Source organism: Myotis lucifugus, unplaced genomic scaffold, assembly GCF_000147115.1.
Source record: "Myotis lucifugus unplaced genomic scaffold, Myoluc2.0 scaffold_128, whole genome shotgun sequence".
Classification (NCBI taxonomy): domain Eukaryota; kingdom Metazoa; phylum Chordata; class Mammalia; order Chiroptera; family Vespertilionidae; genus Myotis; species Myotis lucifugus.
This window is the reverse complement of record NW_005871176.1, coordinates 1,419,541-1,438,606: the sequence shown is the minus strand read 5'-3', so window position 1 is coordinate 1,438,606 and position 19,066 is coordinate 1,419,541. Positions and strand designations below refer to the sequence as shown.

The 19,066-nt window shown below is 38.1% G+C and overlaps 1 protein-coding gene across 10 annotated transcripts in view; it reads left to right on the top strand.

Annotated features, from left to right (window-relative positions):
- EIF4G3 (eukaryotic translation initiation factor 4 gamma 3) overlaps window positions 1–19,066 on the top strand; it is a 271,609-nt gene that overhangs the window by 207,497 nt on the left and 45,046 nt on the right. For all 10 annotated transcript variants that reach the window (XM_023758375.1, XM_023758374.1, XM_023758378.1 and 7 more), the window contains 2 exons: window positions 3,105–3,275; window positions 7,301–7,498. In XM_023758375.1, the coding sequence (XP_023614143.1) occupies window positions 3,105–3,275; window positions 7,301–7,498 (369 nt within the window). The remainder of the gene's footprint in view (window positions 1–3,104; window positions 3,276–7,300; window positions 7,499–19,066) is intronic.

The window sequence follows — 19,066 nt, the reverse complement described above, 5'->3', positions numbered from 1 at the left end:
AGACATGAAATGTTTTCTTTTTATTTTTTATTGATTTCAGAGAGGAAGGAAAAAGGAGAGAGAGATAGAAACATCAATGATGAAAGAGAATGATTGATTGGCTGCCTCCTGCACACCCCCTACTGGGGATTGAGCCCACAACCTGGGCTTGTGCCCTGACCGGGAATCAAACCTTGACCTCCTGGTTCATAGGTCAGTGCTCAGCTACTGAGCCACACTGGTCTGGCAGGACACAAAATGTTTATATATCACTTTTTTTAAAGTTATTTTTGTTCTTTGGTATTGATGATGATACCTAGTTTTTAAGGTGCTTTTACATTCCATGATTCTCATAATAACTTTTGTAGGTAGGACAAGCATTTAATACATTAGAAAGCTTAAGTTCAACAAAGTTAAGAGACTTGCTCACAGTAACTTAACCCATAAGTGACGAAATTAGACTCAAGAGTCCACAGTTTTTTTGGTCTCTAATCTGCCGCTTTTCTGCACTGCACCACAGTCCTTCCAGGCACTGATGTTCCAGACAGTGAATTCATTCCCAGAGTGTAAACATGAGAAAATTAGGGAGTAATTAATTAAGCATGTTAAGCATTTATAAGTATAATAAATTTGTTGAAGAACTCAGTACAGTTGGATAAATATTTGTGATATTTAGATATCTAGAGATAGAAACATAATTTTAAAATTTGTCTTGGGCACTTGCCATGGGTTTTAATTTTAACTTTTTTTTATCCTGGAGTAACAGCTTTTCAAAACTTTTTTTCCTTTGAAACATTGTTGTTACCTACTTAGTAATATAGCTCATACCTCTATGCTGCTCCTTTGAAAGTCACATATGTGTTTTGAGGCAAGTAAAGAGATGTGGCATAAGTTACTTTCTAGATTCAAATCCCAAGGCATATTATTGATGCTTACAGTATTTTTTGGAAATGGACAGTTTCTGACTTTATCTGAACATGATTAAAATTGTATCTCTTGCCCTAACCGGTTTGGTTCAGTGGATGGAGCATCGGCCTGCCGACTGAAAGGTCCCAGGTTCGACTCTGGTCAAGGGCATGTACCTTGGTCGTGCGCACATCCCCAGTAGGGGGTGTGCAGGAGGCAGCTGATCGATGTTTCTCTCTCATCGATGTTTCTAACTCTCTATCCGTCTCCCTTCCTCTCTGTAAAAAATCAATAAAATATATATTTTTTAAAATTGTATCTCTAAATCATGCTTTCGTGATTTTTATATAATAACTTTTCATTACACCCAGCAAACCTTTTCCTTGACAAATTTTTATGAGTAAATGCATGGATTAAATTAAATGTCTTGTGATGTGATAGTATATTTGAACTTTATCCAAGCATTGAAAAAGAGATTAACCCTAGTGAATTAACACTAGAATATAACCTAAATTATAAAACCATACAGAATTTGGTTCACTGCATTTTGTTAATAGAACTCTTTTTTCTGGGCTATCATATCAAAGTTTCCATAATAAATAATTGTTATAGTAGTACTATCTGGTTTAACAACTGTTTCCTGTCAATAATTTTTTAGTCTGAAGATCTTCTTTAGTTCTCTTTTGTTATACCATGCCTGTTGCCTCTAGGTTTATCTGACCTTAGTTTTTTTAATGTTTACCAAATAGTCTGAGATCATATCATTAGTACTGAGTTCTTGGCTGGATATATTTGACAAATTGGCGTATATTGCCTAGAAATTCTAACTTTTCATCCTGATACTTTTTTTCCCCCCAGAGAAAAAGGGAGAGGGAGCAAGAGATAGAAAAATCAATGATGAGAGAGAATCATTGTTTGGCTGCCTCCTGCACGCCCCACACTGGGGATCGAACCCACAACCTGGACATGTGCCCTGACTAGGAATCGAACCTTGACCTCCTGATTCATAGTTCAATGCTCAACTACTCAGCCATGCCAGCTGGACCTGATACATTCTTGATACTGCCATTTCTAATTAGGGCAAATGGTGAAATATAAGAGTAATTCTGAGAATGAGTGATGTTTAAAGGATTTTAAGCTTCTCAGTTTAGGCCTCAGACCATGCCTCTCTTAGAAACTGTCTTTTTATAGAAAGCATGACATTTAAGTTACTACTTCCTTTCATGAAGCTTTATATGAATTCAAAAGGGCAGTATTGAGGTCTTAAGTGAGATATGATTCTTATCTACACGTGCTATGTTCAGCTTTTTTTCTTCCCTCTTGAAATCTAATGGCAATATTTACTCAGCATTTAGAGAATGCTATATTAGAAAATGTAAAGGCTCTCATTGTACAATAGATCTGGTAGGAGCATGGCTTACTATCATCCCAAATATTTAATGTTGCAAAATTATTTCCAAGCATTTGATGTAGCATATACATGTGTGTGTGTGTGTGTGTGTGTGTGTGTGTTTAAAAATCTTACTGTTGAAAGTATTACATATGCCAGCATATATTGGTTTTAACAGAATGAGTATAGTGGGACTCTAGGAGGAACAAAGAATTCACAAAGATAGGAAAACATTTTTTTCAGGGAGCAATTTAGTTTGATCTTATTAATGATATAAGAAAGGCTTATTTTAGTAATTCTGGCCCAGCAAATTTAAAGGGGATCCATTAACATCTGCAGTGAAGTTGGGTGTCTTTGCTATAGAGAATTTCGTGATAAGGTTGTATTTGCATTTCACACTGGAAGTATAGAAACGCAGTTTTTGAAGCAGGTTTGTAACTGATTATTACTGCATGTGAATTTTTGTAGTTATTCAAAGTGACCAGTTCCAAGTTAGAACTAGTGAAAAATAGAGCTTCAGTTAAGGGTAGTCTTTTTCGGTGAGGAACAACAGCTTTATCGAATATAATTTTACTTCACTTTATTTCATTTAGGACTTCAGGATCTAAAATTGTAGTGGTGGAGAACAGTACATTGATACTGTTGTAAGCCCTCCTCTCCCTACCCCCACAGCCCCCAAGAAAAAGATCACATCTAAATTGAGTGCCTAATACTCACCTTTGCATCTAGAAGTATTTGTGTGATCAGCAGGCTTGACTTGAGCAGCAGAGCAGAGACAGTAAATTGTAAGTACTCTGTGTAGATATAATAAAGAATATTCTTGTCCTAGTTATTGAATGTTGGACAACGGAGATCTCAACCTGGCCAGAGAAGAGAGCCCAGGAAGATCATAACAGTCCCTGTGAAAGAAGACGTGCACCTGAAAAAGGCAGAGAATGCCTGGAAGCCCACTCAAAAACGAGACAGCCAAGCTGAGGATCCCGAGAACATTAAAACCCAGGTGAGAACAGAAACACATTCTACCATTGTTTTGGAATTAGAATAATATTGTTTTAGCTTATCATCTTGCCCTATTAATATATTTAGAGATCTTAGTTTAAGATTTTTTATAATTTTTTCCTATTATAAGGTAAGCATTATTCTAAAAGCCATTTGGATACAACCATTTTCTCTTGAAATTGCTTTGTGTGTGCTTTTCAAGACAGACACTATATCTCAAGGGTTCATCAATCATATAATTCTATCATTCAGGCCTAGATCCATATTTGATTTTATTAAAAATGTGTTTTTAGTTTCTTGGTGTTTACTCTGTACTAGTCTATCTAGTTAATAAATTGTTTTATATCTCTTTGTCAGACCTTCATTTCTAATAAGTTAATATTAAGAAACCCATCTTGTTTTAGAGTCTTTTGGAATAAAATTGAATTATTTTTATTTTTCCATGCATACCTTGTCGTCAGAAGTCCTTAGAGTAAATTGAAGAATTCCTGTAATCCACACAAATTTTTTTGTATGTCAAATAATATAAAGCCTGGTCCATCTTTTGCTGTATGCACAATGCAAGTTTCTATCCCTGGGCTACCTCTACTATCTCCTTTGGATGTTTTTGCTTCTAGGTGCCAAAACTAGAGTTTTGAACTTTACACCTGTACCAGATCCAGGCGTCCCATAGTGCCTCTTCGGTGTCTTGATTCCTTATATACCTTTCCTCTCATCACCAACAGTTTAGTATAGCAGTCAAAAGCCCAGCTTTGGAAACAGAAGCAAGTTCTGGTAGGCTAGTCTTAATTTCAACTGTGAAATGGAGATAACAACATTACCTACCTTATAGGGCCATTGTGAAGATTAAATGAAGTAATATAAAGAACTTAGCATAGTTGCTGGAGCTCAGATAGGTACTTAGTGTAATGATGTTCCTGGGATCAGAGATGTGCCTTATAAATCTTGATTTTGATTCAACACCAACAGAGAACATCATACACAGTAGGTACTCGGTAAATACTTATTAATCAAGTAAACTAATCAACAAAGTTGTTCAGAGAAAGTGAGGGCTAAGATGAACTGATTTATCACAAAGCCATGCGGTCACCCCTGTTTGGCTGCTTACCTTTGTTCATCTTTCTAGTGATTGCCCCAGACATTTGTCTCTTAAGTACATGCATCCTTTTTCAGATACATTGACATCAACTACCTAACCTCCCCTTCATTTCTTCTCAACAGTTTGTTTTCAATATCTTCTACATCCCTCCCTGAAGTTCCCTTGTGAAATGCTTAATGATAAGGAGCCTACATCACTTACAAAAGCTAGGTAAAATGCCTGCTGGATCTTTAGTATTGAAGATGTCTTGTTTTAGTATTTAAGGCACTCGTATTACTGCCTTACTTCATTTGATTCTTCAAACTGATGAAGGAGGGAATAGATATTGTCTCTTTTTTTCAAATGAGAAAAATGAAGTTTTGAGATATTGTTACCCAGTGTTGTGATTACTGAATAGTTCATTTGTCTTGACTTATAATCTGCCTCCCTTTACTCTGTTAACAGAGTTCTCCCCATTATTAATTTTTATAGAATAGTTATTATTAGGTATCATTAATTAGTTTTCTTTAGTGAATAAGTAAATTCATTAGATAATAAACAGACTTCTTTTTTAGGGCCAATACAGCCTTGTTTTTCTTGACACATTTTCTAAATAAGGAGCATCTTTGCTTTATTCCCTCTCTTTTGTAGAATTTTTATTCTTCTCGGCATAGGGATACCCCATGTTAAACTGATGCTTCTGCTAATTGTTATTCTGTGTCTTTTTTGTTAAAACAGTGGTTTTATTATTGCCTCCCCTTTCAGAAAACTCTTTCATTCCTACCACTATATTATTTCAGTACCATTTGTTGAAAAGACTATTTGTTCTCCATTGAATTTCCTTTACACCTTTATTGAAAATTAAATCAATTCATTATATGTGTATGAATCTATTTCTAGACATTTCATTCTGTTCCAATGATCTTTGTGTCTGTCCTCTGGCCAATACTATACTGTCTTTGTATAATAGGTTTATGTAATAAGTATAGAAATCAGGTTGAATCCTCGAACTTTATATTTTTCCAAATTGTTTAGGGTATTCTCTTTATTTTTGTCTTTCCATACAAATTGTAATCAGCTTCTTGATTTATACAAAAACAACAACATAGCACAACTCTACTAGGAATTTTAAACTGATTGTATTAAATCTGTAAGTTACTTTGAAGAAAACTGACAACTATAGTGAATCTTCTATTATACATGAACATGATCTAATATACATGAATAGATCTCCAATTACAGCCAATCCTCATTTCTCAAAGTCTCCCATCTCAAACAATTCGGTTCTGGACTAAGTTGTTCACAGAAAAAAATCTCTTGATTGTCAAACCAAACTTCAGTTTTCAAACTCACTACCCTTTCAAGCTGATAACTCAGCATGACAAAAAACATCTCTCAGGCAACAAACAAAGGAGAGAATGCTTTTGTTGTTGGCAAAATCAACAATCAACACTTAGCAAATTTTAAAACATAAAGAGGCCATTAAGAATTGGCCAAGGGAGTGAAAGAAAAAATGATCACAGACAATTGAAGAGGTAGAAAAACTGTTGTTGATTTGAATAAACGAAAAGCAATTAGTCAGTAACAGCCATTTCTGAGGCAGTGATGTATGAACAAGCAAAGATGCTACATGCTGACCTGAAAGACATCCCTGGCCCGAATGCTAAAAGTGATTCATTTAAGGCTAGTAGGGAATGGTTCAATACATTTAAGAAAAGAAGTGTTTAAACAGTACATTAGACGTACTGTATATAAGATGTGTGCTGTATATAAGAAAGGGAATCATTTGGGGGTCTGGAACAGGTTAATTCAATTTACATTATTTGTAATGGGGGAAAAAGATTAGTTTTTTAACAAATTGCTTCTCAAACAGCCTTCCAGAATGAATTAAGTTCGGGAACCGTGGTTCCACTGTACTTAGGTCCTTTTTGGTTTCTTTCATCAGCGATCTCTAGTTTTCATCATATAGTTTCTATGGATATTTTGTTAGATTATTAAATTTTTAATGGTATTTGATGCTGTTATAAATGGTGCTTTTTAAAAATGTAATTTCTAGTTTATTGCTAATATATAGAAATATAATTGATATTTATCTATTGACTTGTATTCTCTACAACCTTCCTAGACTCATTAATTCTAGTATCTCTTTTTGTAGATGCCTTGTGATTATGTAGACAGTGATACCAATTGTGAAGAGAGAGTTTTACTTCTTCCTTTACAATTTGTGTGGGTTGTAGTTCTCTTTTTTTTTGTTGCACCATCTAGGACTTCCATTATGATTTTGAATAGAAATTATGAGAACTGACATTTTTGTCTTGTTCTCAATGTTAGTGGGAAAGCATTCATTTTTTTCACCATTAAGTAAGGTTATAGATGCCCTTTTTTTCTAGTTAAGGAGGTTCTCTTCTATTTTTAATTTGATAAGAGTTTCTACAACATCATTTTAAAAGTTTCCACCCTAGTATTCTATACTATAATTTATATTATACCATAATTTAGACAAATCACTATTTTAGGACATTTTTTACTTACTATACAGGGTATTGACAGAAATTATTTTGGCTAAAATCTTTTTTTTAACCTATCTTTAAGAATGAATGGATTTCTAAAAGTATAATTACTTGTTCAAAAGGGCATATCACAGTTTTTAAACTTTTAGCACATATTGACAAATTGCCCTTAGAAATGTACCAGATGACACTCCCACCAGTGAAATGTGACTATACCATATTAGTTCCTAGAATTCTCATCAGTAGTGAAAATGATGTGCTATACGATTTTTTACTGTTTATTAAAATAGGTGGATTTAATTTTTACGATGCTTGCACAATCCTTGTCAATAATTTGGGAAGTTGAACTTATATATTATAAACAATATTAATTCTTACAGAAAGCATCATATTGTCACAGTTACTATAATGCTCTTTTTCTGTGTTTGATCCTTCTAGGAACTTTTTAGAAAAGTTCGAAGTATCTTAAATAAATTGACACCACAGATGTTCAACCAACTGATGAAGCAGGTGTCAGGACTTACTGTTGACACAGAGGAGCGGCTGAAAGGAGTCATTGACCTGGTCTTTGAGAAGGCTATTGATGAACCCAGCTTCTCTGTGGCTTACGCAAACATGTGTCGATGTCTAGTAACGGTAAGAAGAGAGGAAGGAGTAAAACCAGAAATCTTCAAGAGGTATATTCTCCCCTCACTACACATTCTTCCCAGAAGTGTTATTGGGGCAACGTAAAGGGGAGAATATATTTTTAGCACTTACTACTACTATAATATCCAATTGTATAAAAAGAATCTTTAATACAATGTATACTCACCTCTGGAGGGGTTATGGAGACTAGACTGATACAGACACATATGGTCCCATCCAGTATGAGGAAGATTGAATATGGTTTAAATTAGTAATGTGAAATTCTAGTTAAGAGCAAGCAATTTTTCCTGGGGTATCATTTTATAGAAATACAGCAAATGCTTTCATTCACATTTATTTAAATTCAAAACTGAAAAATTTGTTGGTTCTAATTCTAGCCTCAGTGAAAATGATAGGAGAATTGTAGTCATAAATGGTTCAAAACTGATCATTTCATCTCTCAGAAACTATTAGATTTCTTTCTCTTTACATTGTTCACAGCCATTTAATCTTCACAGCCTGTCAAATCTAGGGCAAGACAAAATGGGAGACCAAAGAACTTCTGGTTAGTGTTCATTGTCCTCAATTCTGCAGTCATAAATCTGCCATGTACCATCTGTGTTTTCTCTGTTACCAAGGTACTTGTGTCAGAAATGTTGGTCCTTTAACATTTGAGTTTTTTTTTCTTAATTATCACAATTCATTGTCATCATGCCTTGCTATGAAAGTGCAAAACTCTGTCATTCTACCAGTATTTTAAGTACCTGTGTCAAAGGTAGGTGAGTCTGTTGGTACTTTGAAAAGTTGCATTTTCTGTCTTAGAGAAACTCCAAATCCATATTGGAAAAAACAGACTGCATTAACAAGGAAAAAAAAATCACTTATAAGGTATTCTGTGATATTGCAGTATATTAATGCCTAAATGGATGGTTTAGACCAGCAATTTTCAACCTTTTCCATCTCATGGTACACATAAACCAATTACTAAAATTCCGTGGCACACCAAACAATACATTATAGTATTTGCCAGTCTGACAAAAATAGGTATAATTTTTATTTATTCACATTGTATGGCTATTTTTGTGTTGGCCGTTGTCATTGTATTATTTGGCAATCTAAGGGAAAAGAAAAAGAGGTCAGTCCCTTAACCAAATAGCCAGGTCTTGCATGTTTTAAAAATTCTAGTGGCACACCGGTTGAAAATCGATGATTTAGACTGCAAAATCAAATTGGAGAAAAAAGAAATCACTCTCTGGATGAGAGAGTGACAAACTTTTATGAAGCAAGTAGGTTTGAGTTAGGCCTGGGATGATGGGCAGTTCAAGTATAGAGAAAGAATAGCGTATTCCAGGCAGGTTCAAGTTTGAGGCAGCAAGCATGACCTAATGATTACAAACACTGTTTTGGAGTCTCACAGTCCTAGGTTTAAAATTTCAATTTCTACTCTGCCACTTGCTAACTTTATAACCTTAGAATCTATATATAGATAAAGAGCCAGAGTCCCTAACGACCAAAGGCTCAACCAAACACCGGAAGTCAGTGTTGGATTGCTGTGGTGACCCAGCACTGACTGCTGAGGGGGCTGCGGATCAGGCCCAGAGAGAGGCCTGCAGAGAGAGAGGCAGGGTCTGACCCGCAGCCTCTGTGGCAGCTGTTGATCAGTTGTTGCCTCTCTCTTTCTCTCCGGGCTTCCCCAGCAGCCGTACCTCTGTTTCTCTCCTGGCCTCCACGGAGGCTGCTAATCAGCCCCACCTCTTTGATCAGGCCCAGAGATAGGCCCGAAGACACTGACTGGCATAGAAATGGACCAATCAGAACCTATTCTGGGTGAAGTGCCAGGAGCCAATGGCTGCCTAGGAGGCGGAGCTTTTGATGCTGACTGGCATAGAAACCAACCAATCAGAACCTAATATGGGTGAACTGAAGCAGAACCTAAGGTGGGGACTGAGGAGTTTTAAGGGCAACAGCTGTTTGGTGTAAGGTGTAAGAAAGCGGTTCAATTTTTTAATGACCGCTTTGGCAGTATAGTGTATATGGCTGGCTATCAGTCCAGATATAGGGATTTATATGTTTTTGTCTGCCAAGAGCATCTCCTCCTGCTGAAAAAGCCCCCCCCCCCCATTTAAGCAATCCTATCTTAAATAATCTACACTAATAAAAGGGTAATATGCTGATTAGAACAGGTCGACCGGCCATCTTCCAGACATCTGACTTCCTTCCGGACAAAGCCATAGTGGTGGGGGCCAAGGCAGAGGCCGTTAGGGCAATCAGGCTGGCAGGGGAGGCCAGTTGGGTGCAAGATCAGACCAGCAGGGGAGTGCAGTTGGGAGCAACCAGGCCAGCAGGAGAGGGCAGTTGGGGCGAGATCAGGCCGGCAGGGGAGGGCTGTTGGGGGTGATGAGCAGGCAGAGGCAGTTAGGGGCAATCAGGCTGGCAGGGGAGGGCAATTAGGGGTGAGATCAGGCCAGCGGGGGAAAGCAGTTGGGGGTGAGATCAGGCCAGCAGGGGAGGGCAGTTGGGGGCAATTGGGCCAGCAGGGGAGCAGTTAAGCGTTGATCAGGCTGGCAGGGGAGTGGTTAGGGGGTGATCCGGCTGGCTGACAGAAGCGATTAGGGGCAACCAGGCAGGCAGGCAGGCAAGCGAGCGGTTGGGAACCAGCAGTCCCGGATTGTGAGAGGGATCCCAGATTAGAGAGGGTACAAGCTGGGCTGAGGGACACACACACACACACACACACACACACACACTCACTGCACGAATTTCGTGCACCGGGCCTCTAGTTACATAATTTCTTTAACCTCATTTTTAATCCATAAAATAAGATTAATTCATATAATGAAAAAACTAAAGTGAGATTGTATATATATGTAAAGTTCCTAGCTCAGGTAAGCCTCCCTCCCCTCCAAGACGATCAATGTAAATATATGTGTCCACAGTTTTCTTTGTCATTATAAAATCATATAAAGTCTGCTGGGTGCCTCAGTGGGTTGGAGCATCATCCTGTGCACCAAAAAGGTTCAGTTTCGCCCTAGCCAGTTTGGCTCACTGGATAGAGCGTCAGCCTGGGGACTGAAGAGTCCCAGGTTTGATTCTGGTCAAGGGCATGTACCTTGGTTGCAGGCACATCCCCAGTAGGGGGTGTGCAGGAGGCAGCTGATCAATGCTTCTCTCTCATCGATGTTTCTAACTCTCTATCCCTCTCCCTTCCTCTCTGTAAACACTTGGAGTGCGGGTGAATTTCCCGCCAAAATATAAGATGGCTCTGTCTTTTGGTTTTGTTCCATCCACCAAAAGGGTGGATTACAAACAAATATTTGGTAATACGCAGTTACAATCGGCCCGAGTTTACACGTTTCCCGCACTCCACCGCAAATCTATATGAACCGAGTTAAAGACGGCTCCCTCGGAGTACGCGCAATTCACGCGAGCCGACTTAACTTGTTTCCCGCACTCCAAGTGTAAAAAAATCAATAAAATATATTTTTTTAAAAAAGGTTCAGTTTCCAGTCATCAGTCGATTGAATTTTCTCTCTCCCTCCACCCCCTAAAATCAATTTTTAAAAATACATATCCTTGGATGGGGATTTTAAAAAATCATATAAAAACATACACATATGTATAAAGAGGGTTTATTTTGTTTGAATTATATACATTGTTTTTCAGTTTGCTTTCCTAATATCTTTTGGGCATCTCCCCAGGTCTTTACAGATAGATTTTACTCAGACTTTTTTTGTAGTTGCATAATATTTTATAATATGTATAGACCATAAATTTTCCAACGATTGTTTTCTCCTCTCACCTTCCACCTTCCTTCCATTATGCTGTTTCTAGAGTTTGGTTTTGGGGGTTTTTGTAACCACAAGCAGTGCTGCAATAACCATCTAACTATATTTAATCTTATACACTGGAGTTTAAATTTCCCTATATACCAAAAGATATATGTTTTTTGTTGTTGGTTGTTGTTTTTAATATATTTTTTATTAATTTCAGAGAGGAAGGGGAAGAGAGAGAGAGATAGAAACATCAATGATGAGAGAGAATCGTTAATCAGCCTTCTCAGACACACCCCCCACCGGGGATCAAGCCCACAGCCTGGGTGTGTGCCCTGACCAGGAATCCAACCGTGACCTTCTGATTCATAGGTTGACGCTCAACCACTGAGCAATGCTGGCTGGCCAAAGGATATATGTTTTTTTGTTGTTCTTTTTTTGTGTGTTTTTTTAATATATTTTACTGATTTTTTACAGAGTGGAAGGGAGAGGGATAGAGAGTTAGAAACATCGATGAGAGAGAAACATCGATCAGCTGCCTCCTGCCCACCTCCTACTGGGGATGTGCCCACAACCAAGGTACATGCCCTTGACCAGAATCAAACCTGGGACCTCTCGGTCCTCAGGCCGACACTCTATCCACTGAGCCAAAGCGGTTAGGGCAGGATATATGTTTTTAAACTCTTTTTGTTTTTAAAGTTTAACAGACATTCACACTGCTTAGGAAAAGAAAAATGTCTTATTTGTAGCTTTTGTCAAATTTAATGATGTAAATATTCTCTTCATGACTGATTTTAAGCTACCAACTATTGTCAGTTAACTCACAGAATTCCTGTTGAACAATTTGTCTCAAGCACTAGTATGAGCCAGCTGTAGTACACCACTGTATCAGGCATACAGTAAAGAGTGCAGATCAGTAGTGTACAACTCAGTGAATGTCAGCAAAGTAAACACGCCTCCCACCCTGGTCAGTAAATATAGAACTATACCTTTCCCTCTTTCTTTAAGGCAGCGGTTCTCAACCTATGGGTCGCGACCCCTTTGGAGGTCGAACGACCCTTTCACAGGGGTCGCATAAGACCATCAGAAAACACATATATAATTACATATTGTTTTTGTGATTAATCGCTATGCTTTAATTATGTTCAGTTTGTAACAATGAAAATATATCCTGCATATCAAATATTTACATTCCGATTCATAACAGTAGCAAAATTACAGTTATGAAGTAGCAACGAAAATAATTTTATGGTTGGAGGTCACCACAACATGAGGAACTCTATTAAAGGGTCACGGCATTAGGAAGGTTGAGAACCACTGCTTTAAGGGAACTACTGTCCTTATTGTCCTCCTTCCCTACCTTAAAGATAACTAGTGGAGCTAATGTACTTTTGAGATACTGAGGGCCTGAAATAAAAGGATGGCAGTGGGCTCCTAATACTTGCCAAATAAAAAAATCAAACCATCGCAGGAGTAATGAAAATCTAAATATCAACAGCTAATCTTTTAGGAGGAAATTGAGAAGACTATCTTCATGAACTTTGAGAGGAAAAAAATTCCTTCAGCAAGATTCAAGATAATAAAGGGAAAACATATCAAATTTAAATATTAAAATTCAAATCCTTGGTGTAGCAAATAATATCATAAATAAAAGGATGACGCCATAAATTGGGATTATCTATTTGGAATACATATAGTAACAAAATGTTAGAATCTAGAATTAAGGAGGAAAAGAAAACAAACAGCTCAATTTAAAAATGGGCAATTCATAGAAATGAAAATCCATTGGCCGATAAACTTAAGAAAAGATACTCATTGCTACTCATTATTAAGGAAATAACAAAAGTGTTGATGAAGATAAATACAGTCACTTGTCACTTTGGAGAGTAAATTGGACAGTAATATCAAAGATGTTTATATACTATTCCCCAGCAATTTCATTTCAGAGAAATTCCCCAGATATGCACAAGCAGTGATATATAAGAATGTCTATTTATTGGTTTCAATAGGGAGTAATAAGAAAGAAATGAAATAAGCCTAAATATGACAATAACAGCATACCACAATTTATTTGGTCAGTGAATCTAAATAGCAATATGTATTTATACACACAGCAGTTAAAATGAATGAAGTAATACTAAATGTATCATCATGGATCAAACTTAAAAAATAGTACTGAATAACCGGACACCATTTAATAAAGTTTTATAATATGCAAAATAAAACTGTTGTTAATACATATATAATAAAAGTATATAAATTGGAAACACTAAAATTCATATTTAAGTTAAGAGAGAAAAGGAAGTAGGATTAAGGGTAAGTACACAGGGATGAGTATTATGTCTTCTGCTATTGACAGGTTAGGTAATTCAGACCACTTTTCCATGGATATTAGAAAGGCTAGTCACAATATTTAAACAAATCTTAAAGGCTTCAGAGAACTAGAAGACAATAAAGATTTATTAAGGCTAAGATCCTAGAAAAGGTGGAAATCGAAAGAAAAGTGAAACATTTGGTAAAACTCCCCCTAAAAGAATCAGCTAAAAGTCTTGAACATCTTGTTTTTCATGATTTATTAAACTAAGGAGAAAAAAGTTGTGACCAAGGTCTACCAAAATGAGTGTTGGAAGAGACTCTAACAAATCCTCCTGTACTTTAGGTTGGGATACTAAAGGACTACTTACTTGGAACAAGAGTGAACCAGAAATGTACCTCTTCTCAGAGGGACTATAGTTCAACATCAAATCATTTCAGTCCTTGAGTTTGGATTACAGTTGATCCTTGAACAGTGCATCGATTGAGGCACTGAGCTACCACATAGTCAAAAATCCACGTATAACTTTTGACTTCCCAAAAACTTAACTAATAGTACTGTTGATTAGAAGTCTTACTGATAACATAAACAGTTTGTATGTTTTATGTGTTATATACTGTATTCTTATAATAAAGTAAGCTAGAGAAAAGATGATCATAACAAAAATATATTTGCAGTACTGTCCTGTATTTAACAATATCGTAAGTTTATGTCCTTTGTTTAGGATAAGTCATCTGTCAGTACCTAAGTCAGCATTGTCTTATATGCTACAAAACACTGTAGATGATATGTGTATTCCTATATAGACCAGTGGTCGCCAAGGTCCGTGAGGTCCAAAAGGTTGGTGACCTCTGGTTTAAGGAAACCTTTGGAGCAGTGGTCACCAACTGGTGGTCCAAGGACCACTGGTGGTCCGTGAGGTCCGAAAAGTTGGCAACCTCTGCTATAGACCACAGGCACTGTTTTGGGGTGTTCTGTTTTGTTTTTATGATCATTATTAGTTTAAGAAATAATACCTACCAGTGGACTGAGAGAAATTGAAGACAATAGAATAAAGAATTAAGCTATTACCTGGTAGAGGTGCTCTCTTCCTACCAATTGTATTCATTAAGTTATTTCAGTAACTGCATGTCATCATCAATGTGTTCCACAGATTACATTGCAAGGCCTTTGGCCTGATTCATAGTTGTAAAATTTAGACCTATGCCACTTGCCATGGACTATCAGTGTTGGCCATTTGAAATAATGGAATCTAGTTAGTCATATATTATGATCATAAGTAGTAGCAGTAGTAGTAGTAAGAGTAAGGAATACTACTTGTAACTTATTTAATCCTTACACCCATTCTATTATTTCTATTTCACAACTTTCTCTGAAATTTACCAAATTACCTAAATAGGGATTTAATATTTATAGAAGTTTTGAACATTAAATACTAGAACCTTAGCTTAAACAATGTCCTAGATCAGTGGTTCTCAACCAGGGGTGGTTTTGTTCTCCAGGGGACATTGGGCAATGTCTAGAGACATTTTTGGTTATGGTTACTGGCATCTTAGTGGGTAAAGGCCCAGGATGCTTCTAAACATCCTTTTAGTGCATGTGATAGCCCCCCATGACAATGAATTATCCATCCCAGAATATCAGTAGTGTCTAGGTTGGGAAACCCTGGCTTAGATTGTTGAGATTTTTAAGAGTTAGGGGAATGCTTGTTCTTACTGTTTAAAGCAGTTTTTAAACCTTTTTTCCTACCTCCACATCATTCCTGTGGATCACACACCTCCATTTAAAACTTTGCAGTGATTATCTAAGTGAGGACTTAAGAATATAGTCCTATTGTGTCAGTTTTCCATCACTTCTTAAAGAGTAGGCTTTTAAGAAAGGAATTCTTTAGATATACAAGGAAATTGATATGATAGTGTTCCCTTCCCCAAGTTGCTCTGTAAACACCATAGTTACACACACACACACACACACACATCCTATATAATAAAAGGCTAATATGCAAACAGACCGAACGGTGGAACAACCAGTCACTATTACATGCGCTGACCACCAGGGGGTATGTGCGGAATATGGCGGGTGTCAGTCATGGCGGGATGGTGGAGCAGGTGAGCAGGGGCACCAGACCAAGGTGGGGCACCAGTTGCTGTCATCGGGGTGAGCCTCTGGTGGTTACTGAAAATTCTTTGCTCCCACATGCCATGGTCCTGCCTGGCGTTCACACCCACTGCCAGCACTGGCCCTACTCTCACCCACAGCCAGCGCCGGAGCCCCACTCGCATCCGCTGCCAGCACCCAGCGCCGGTCCTGATTGCTCGGCACCATCAAAGGGTGCAAGCGGCGGCTGCCAGCCCTATTTGCCCCTGGGAGCTTCTCCACTTCCCCCTGCTCCTGAGGGGCAATTGGGGCAGCAGCTGCCACTCACATCCACTGACAGCGCTGACCCCACTCGCACCCACTGCTGGCGCTGGCCCCAATCGCTCCGTGCCGTCAGCAGGTGCAAGCGGGTGTTGGCGCTGTCAGTGCATGGGAATTACGGCAGCGGGAGTGAGGCTGCCAACAGAGAGGGGACCAGGAGCCATGGCAGGAGGGGCCAGGCGGGGGCGCGAAGGGTGAGCCAAGACCCACCCTTGTGCCCACCGCAGCCTCGTGGCCCACAGTTCCTTTCAAGGTGCATGAATCCGTTCACTGGGTCCCTAGTTTATACATATACACAGCTACCTGCCTCTACCACATGCTAAGTGAAACCTCTGGCACATAGGCTTCAGGGCATCATAAGAGAGTAAACCATGGCTCTTGATGTACTACTGCTCCTTCTTCTAGTTAAACTTGGAATGACTGAAGAGACCTGCAAGACCCTCACAAAGTGTAAAGCATTTAACCAGAATTCAGTACTTCTCTTAGGAGGACGTCTGAATCAAGTAGCAAATGGAGAAGATGGACGAGGAAAAATGTCCTGTATCTAAATCTGTACTTAAATAAAAGTTTAATTGGATTATTGGTAACGTTAAATTGTTGTGCTTTGTTTTAATCATAATTTAAATTAAAATCCCCATCTCAGAACCCATTAGAATGTAAGCTACTAGGCGTAGGGAATTTTTTTTTCACTGCTGAATTCTTAGTGCCCAGAATGGTTTCTGGCACATAATAGACCCTCAGACATTTTGTGCATGGGTGAACGCATGAATGAAAGAAAAACTAACAGTTTGAGTTGATTTTATACCCTAAGACTATAATTTTGTTACATTTTATCTCTGCTGTGTCAGGCATGCATACTTCAGCTATAAAGAATGGCACTCAAGGTAGATTTTTGAGCATTCTATGTTCTATTATGTGAAAAGAGTGGCAGGACTGAGCATAGCAATAGACACAATTAGATCTCATCAGAAATAAAGCCTGGAATTACAGACAAGAAGCACTGGCTTTGGGCAACAGCAAGTGGCTGGAGTCAGCTGGAGGAGAAGGGATGTGCAACTCGCTTGATGGAAGATGAAGAATGCTTTGAAGAAAAGATTGCTGAGAAACAGCTTAGCCTTTCATAATTAGCCCACGCCTTTTTCAATCTTGTCGGCATCCCTCAGTACTATATACCACTATGCCACTTCAGATGTTTCTAGTAGAGATGTATTTTGATAAATGTGTTCATAGTACAGATGGAATATGTTATGTTCAGTTTTAGCAGGTAATTTGCAAAGATCAGGACATAACCACTGGTGGAGGATAGTATTGTCACAATGGACCCATGTTATATTGGACAATTGGTTTATTCCTGTTTATATCACATTCTAGATTTAGCATGGATGTGCCACTGGTTTATATTGTATTAGTCACTCCAAATACTTTACCTCAGACCAGAACATGCTACTGAGCCACAGTGTTACCATTAGCATCTTTATGTATTGAGACAGCATTGAAAGTCTTATTCATGCTAAGCAAGTCCAAGAGTGGCTTTCTATTTTCTACTCTCCTATTTGATTGCCATAATTAACACACAGCTGACAGCTCTTGATGATTTTCTGGGATTTATCCTTATAGGGATAAGAAGTATCCCTCAACACTAACACATATATCAGGAGCACAGGTCTTGTTGCTTAAAGAAAATGACTGCCGGTTGCAGACAACACTCATATTCAAGATTGCTGGCTGACCAGTATGTGGACGGGTCTCAACACAATATGAGATGATGCACTGTTAGTTTACAGTGTAATATAATGTCACACTGATAGTTTACTGCTGAGTAAAAGTGAAAAGGTAGGTGCTCCCCAGAAAATCTAGCTTACCAAGCAGCCTTACTAAAATACAGGTATTCCCCGACTTCCTCCCTGAGAAGCCATCTGTCCAACAGCCCGTTTGAAACATCTTACTTTTAATCATGGACTATAGTTAAATGAAAACTAAAGATGTCTGGAGATCTTTTTCTAACCATTGCACATCACCTTTCATTTTTTTCTATTAGCCATGGGCACATTTGCAAGCATCTACCTTGCCCACTGTTACGGGCTAAATGTTTGTCATCCCCCAAAAACGTTCATATAGTCCCCCCATGATGGGATTAGTGCTTTTATAAAAAGAGGAAGACACTAGAGCTTCCTTTTCATCACATGAGGATACTGCAGAAGGCAGCTGTCTGCAAACCAGGAAGAAGGCTCTCACCAAGAACCAAATCTGTCTGCACCTTGATCTTGGACTTCCAGCCTCCAGAACTGTGAGAAACAAATACCTTTTGTTTAAGCCACCAGTCTGTGGTATTGTTACCATAGCTTTAGCAGAGTAAGACACCCACTCTTCAAGTTCTCTTCTAGCCAGTTTCATTGGGTCTCCTGACCAGTCAGTGCCCAGGGACAACACATGCTAACTTAATAATGTCATCATCCCGTTGTATTTATAATAAAAAAATTATCATGCATCACTATTCTAAGAGAATATGTTCTCATTGGCCTATTCCCTATTTCCCTGTTAACCATCCCCGGAGGACATTAAGATCATGTTCCAAAACAAGTCTTTAGAGGATTGTGTAGCTAGGTATTCCATTATGAGAGATACAGACATGCAGATCTGTGCACATTCTGCCAGTTGTTCAGTTTTAGCACTTCCATATGAATATACCTAAATAGCTTATGCACAATTACATGCTCTTTAGGTCCTACACATGTGAAATGTGCTATGACCTTTATTTGAGAATAGCAGATACTCATTTATCTTGCCTCTTGTGGTTCTCTCCCCAGTGGCTTTGTGAGCTTTGTTATATACTTTCTTTGGTATCTATATTACAATATAGGTTACTCTTAATTTTTAATCATAAACTTTTGTCAAATACAGCTCCAATTTTTTAACTATAGTTATATTTGTTTATTGGACTCCATGTGCCAGCCACTACTATTTGCTTTACTTAGACCATTTCATTTCATCCTTCCAAATGTCCTAAGAGATAGGTGTTATCCTCATTTTTAGAAAGAAACAGGTTTGATGAAGCTAAGTAACTTGATCAAAGTC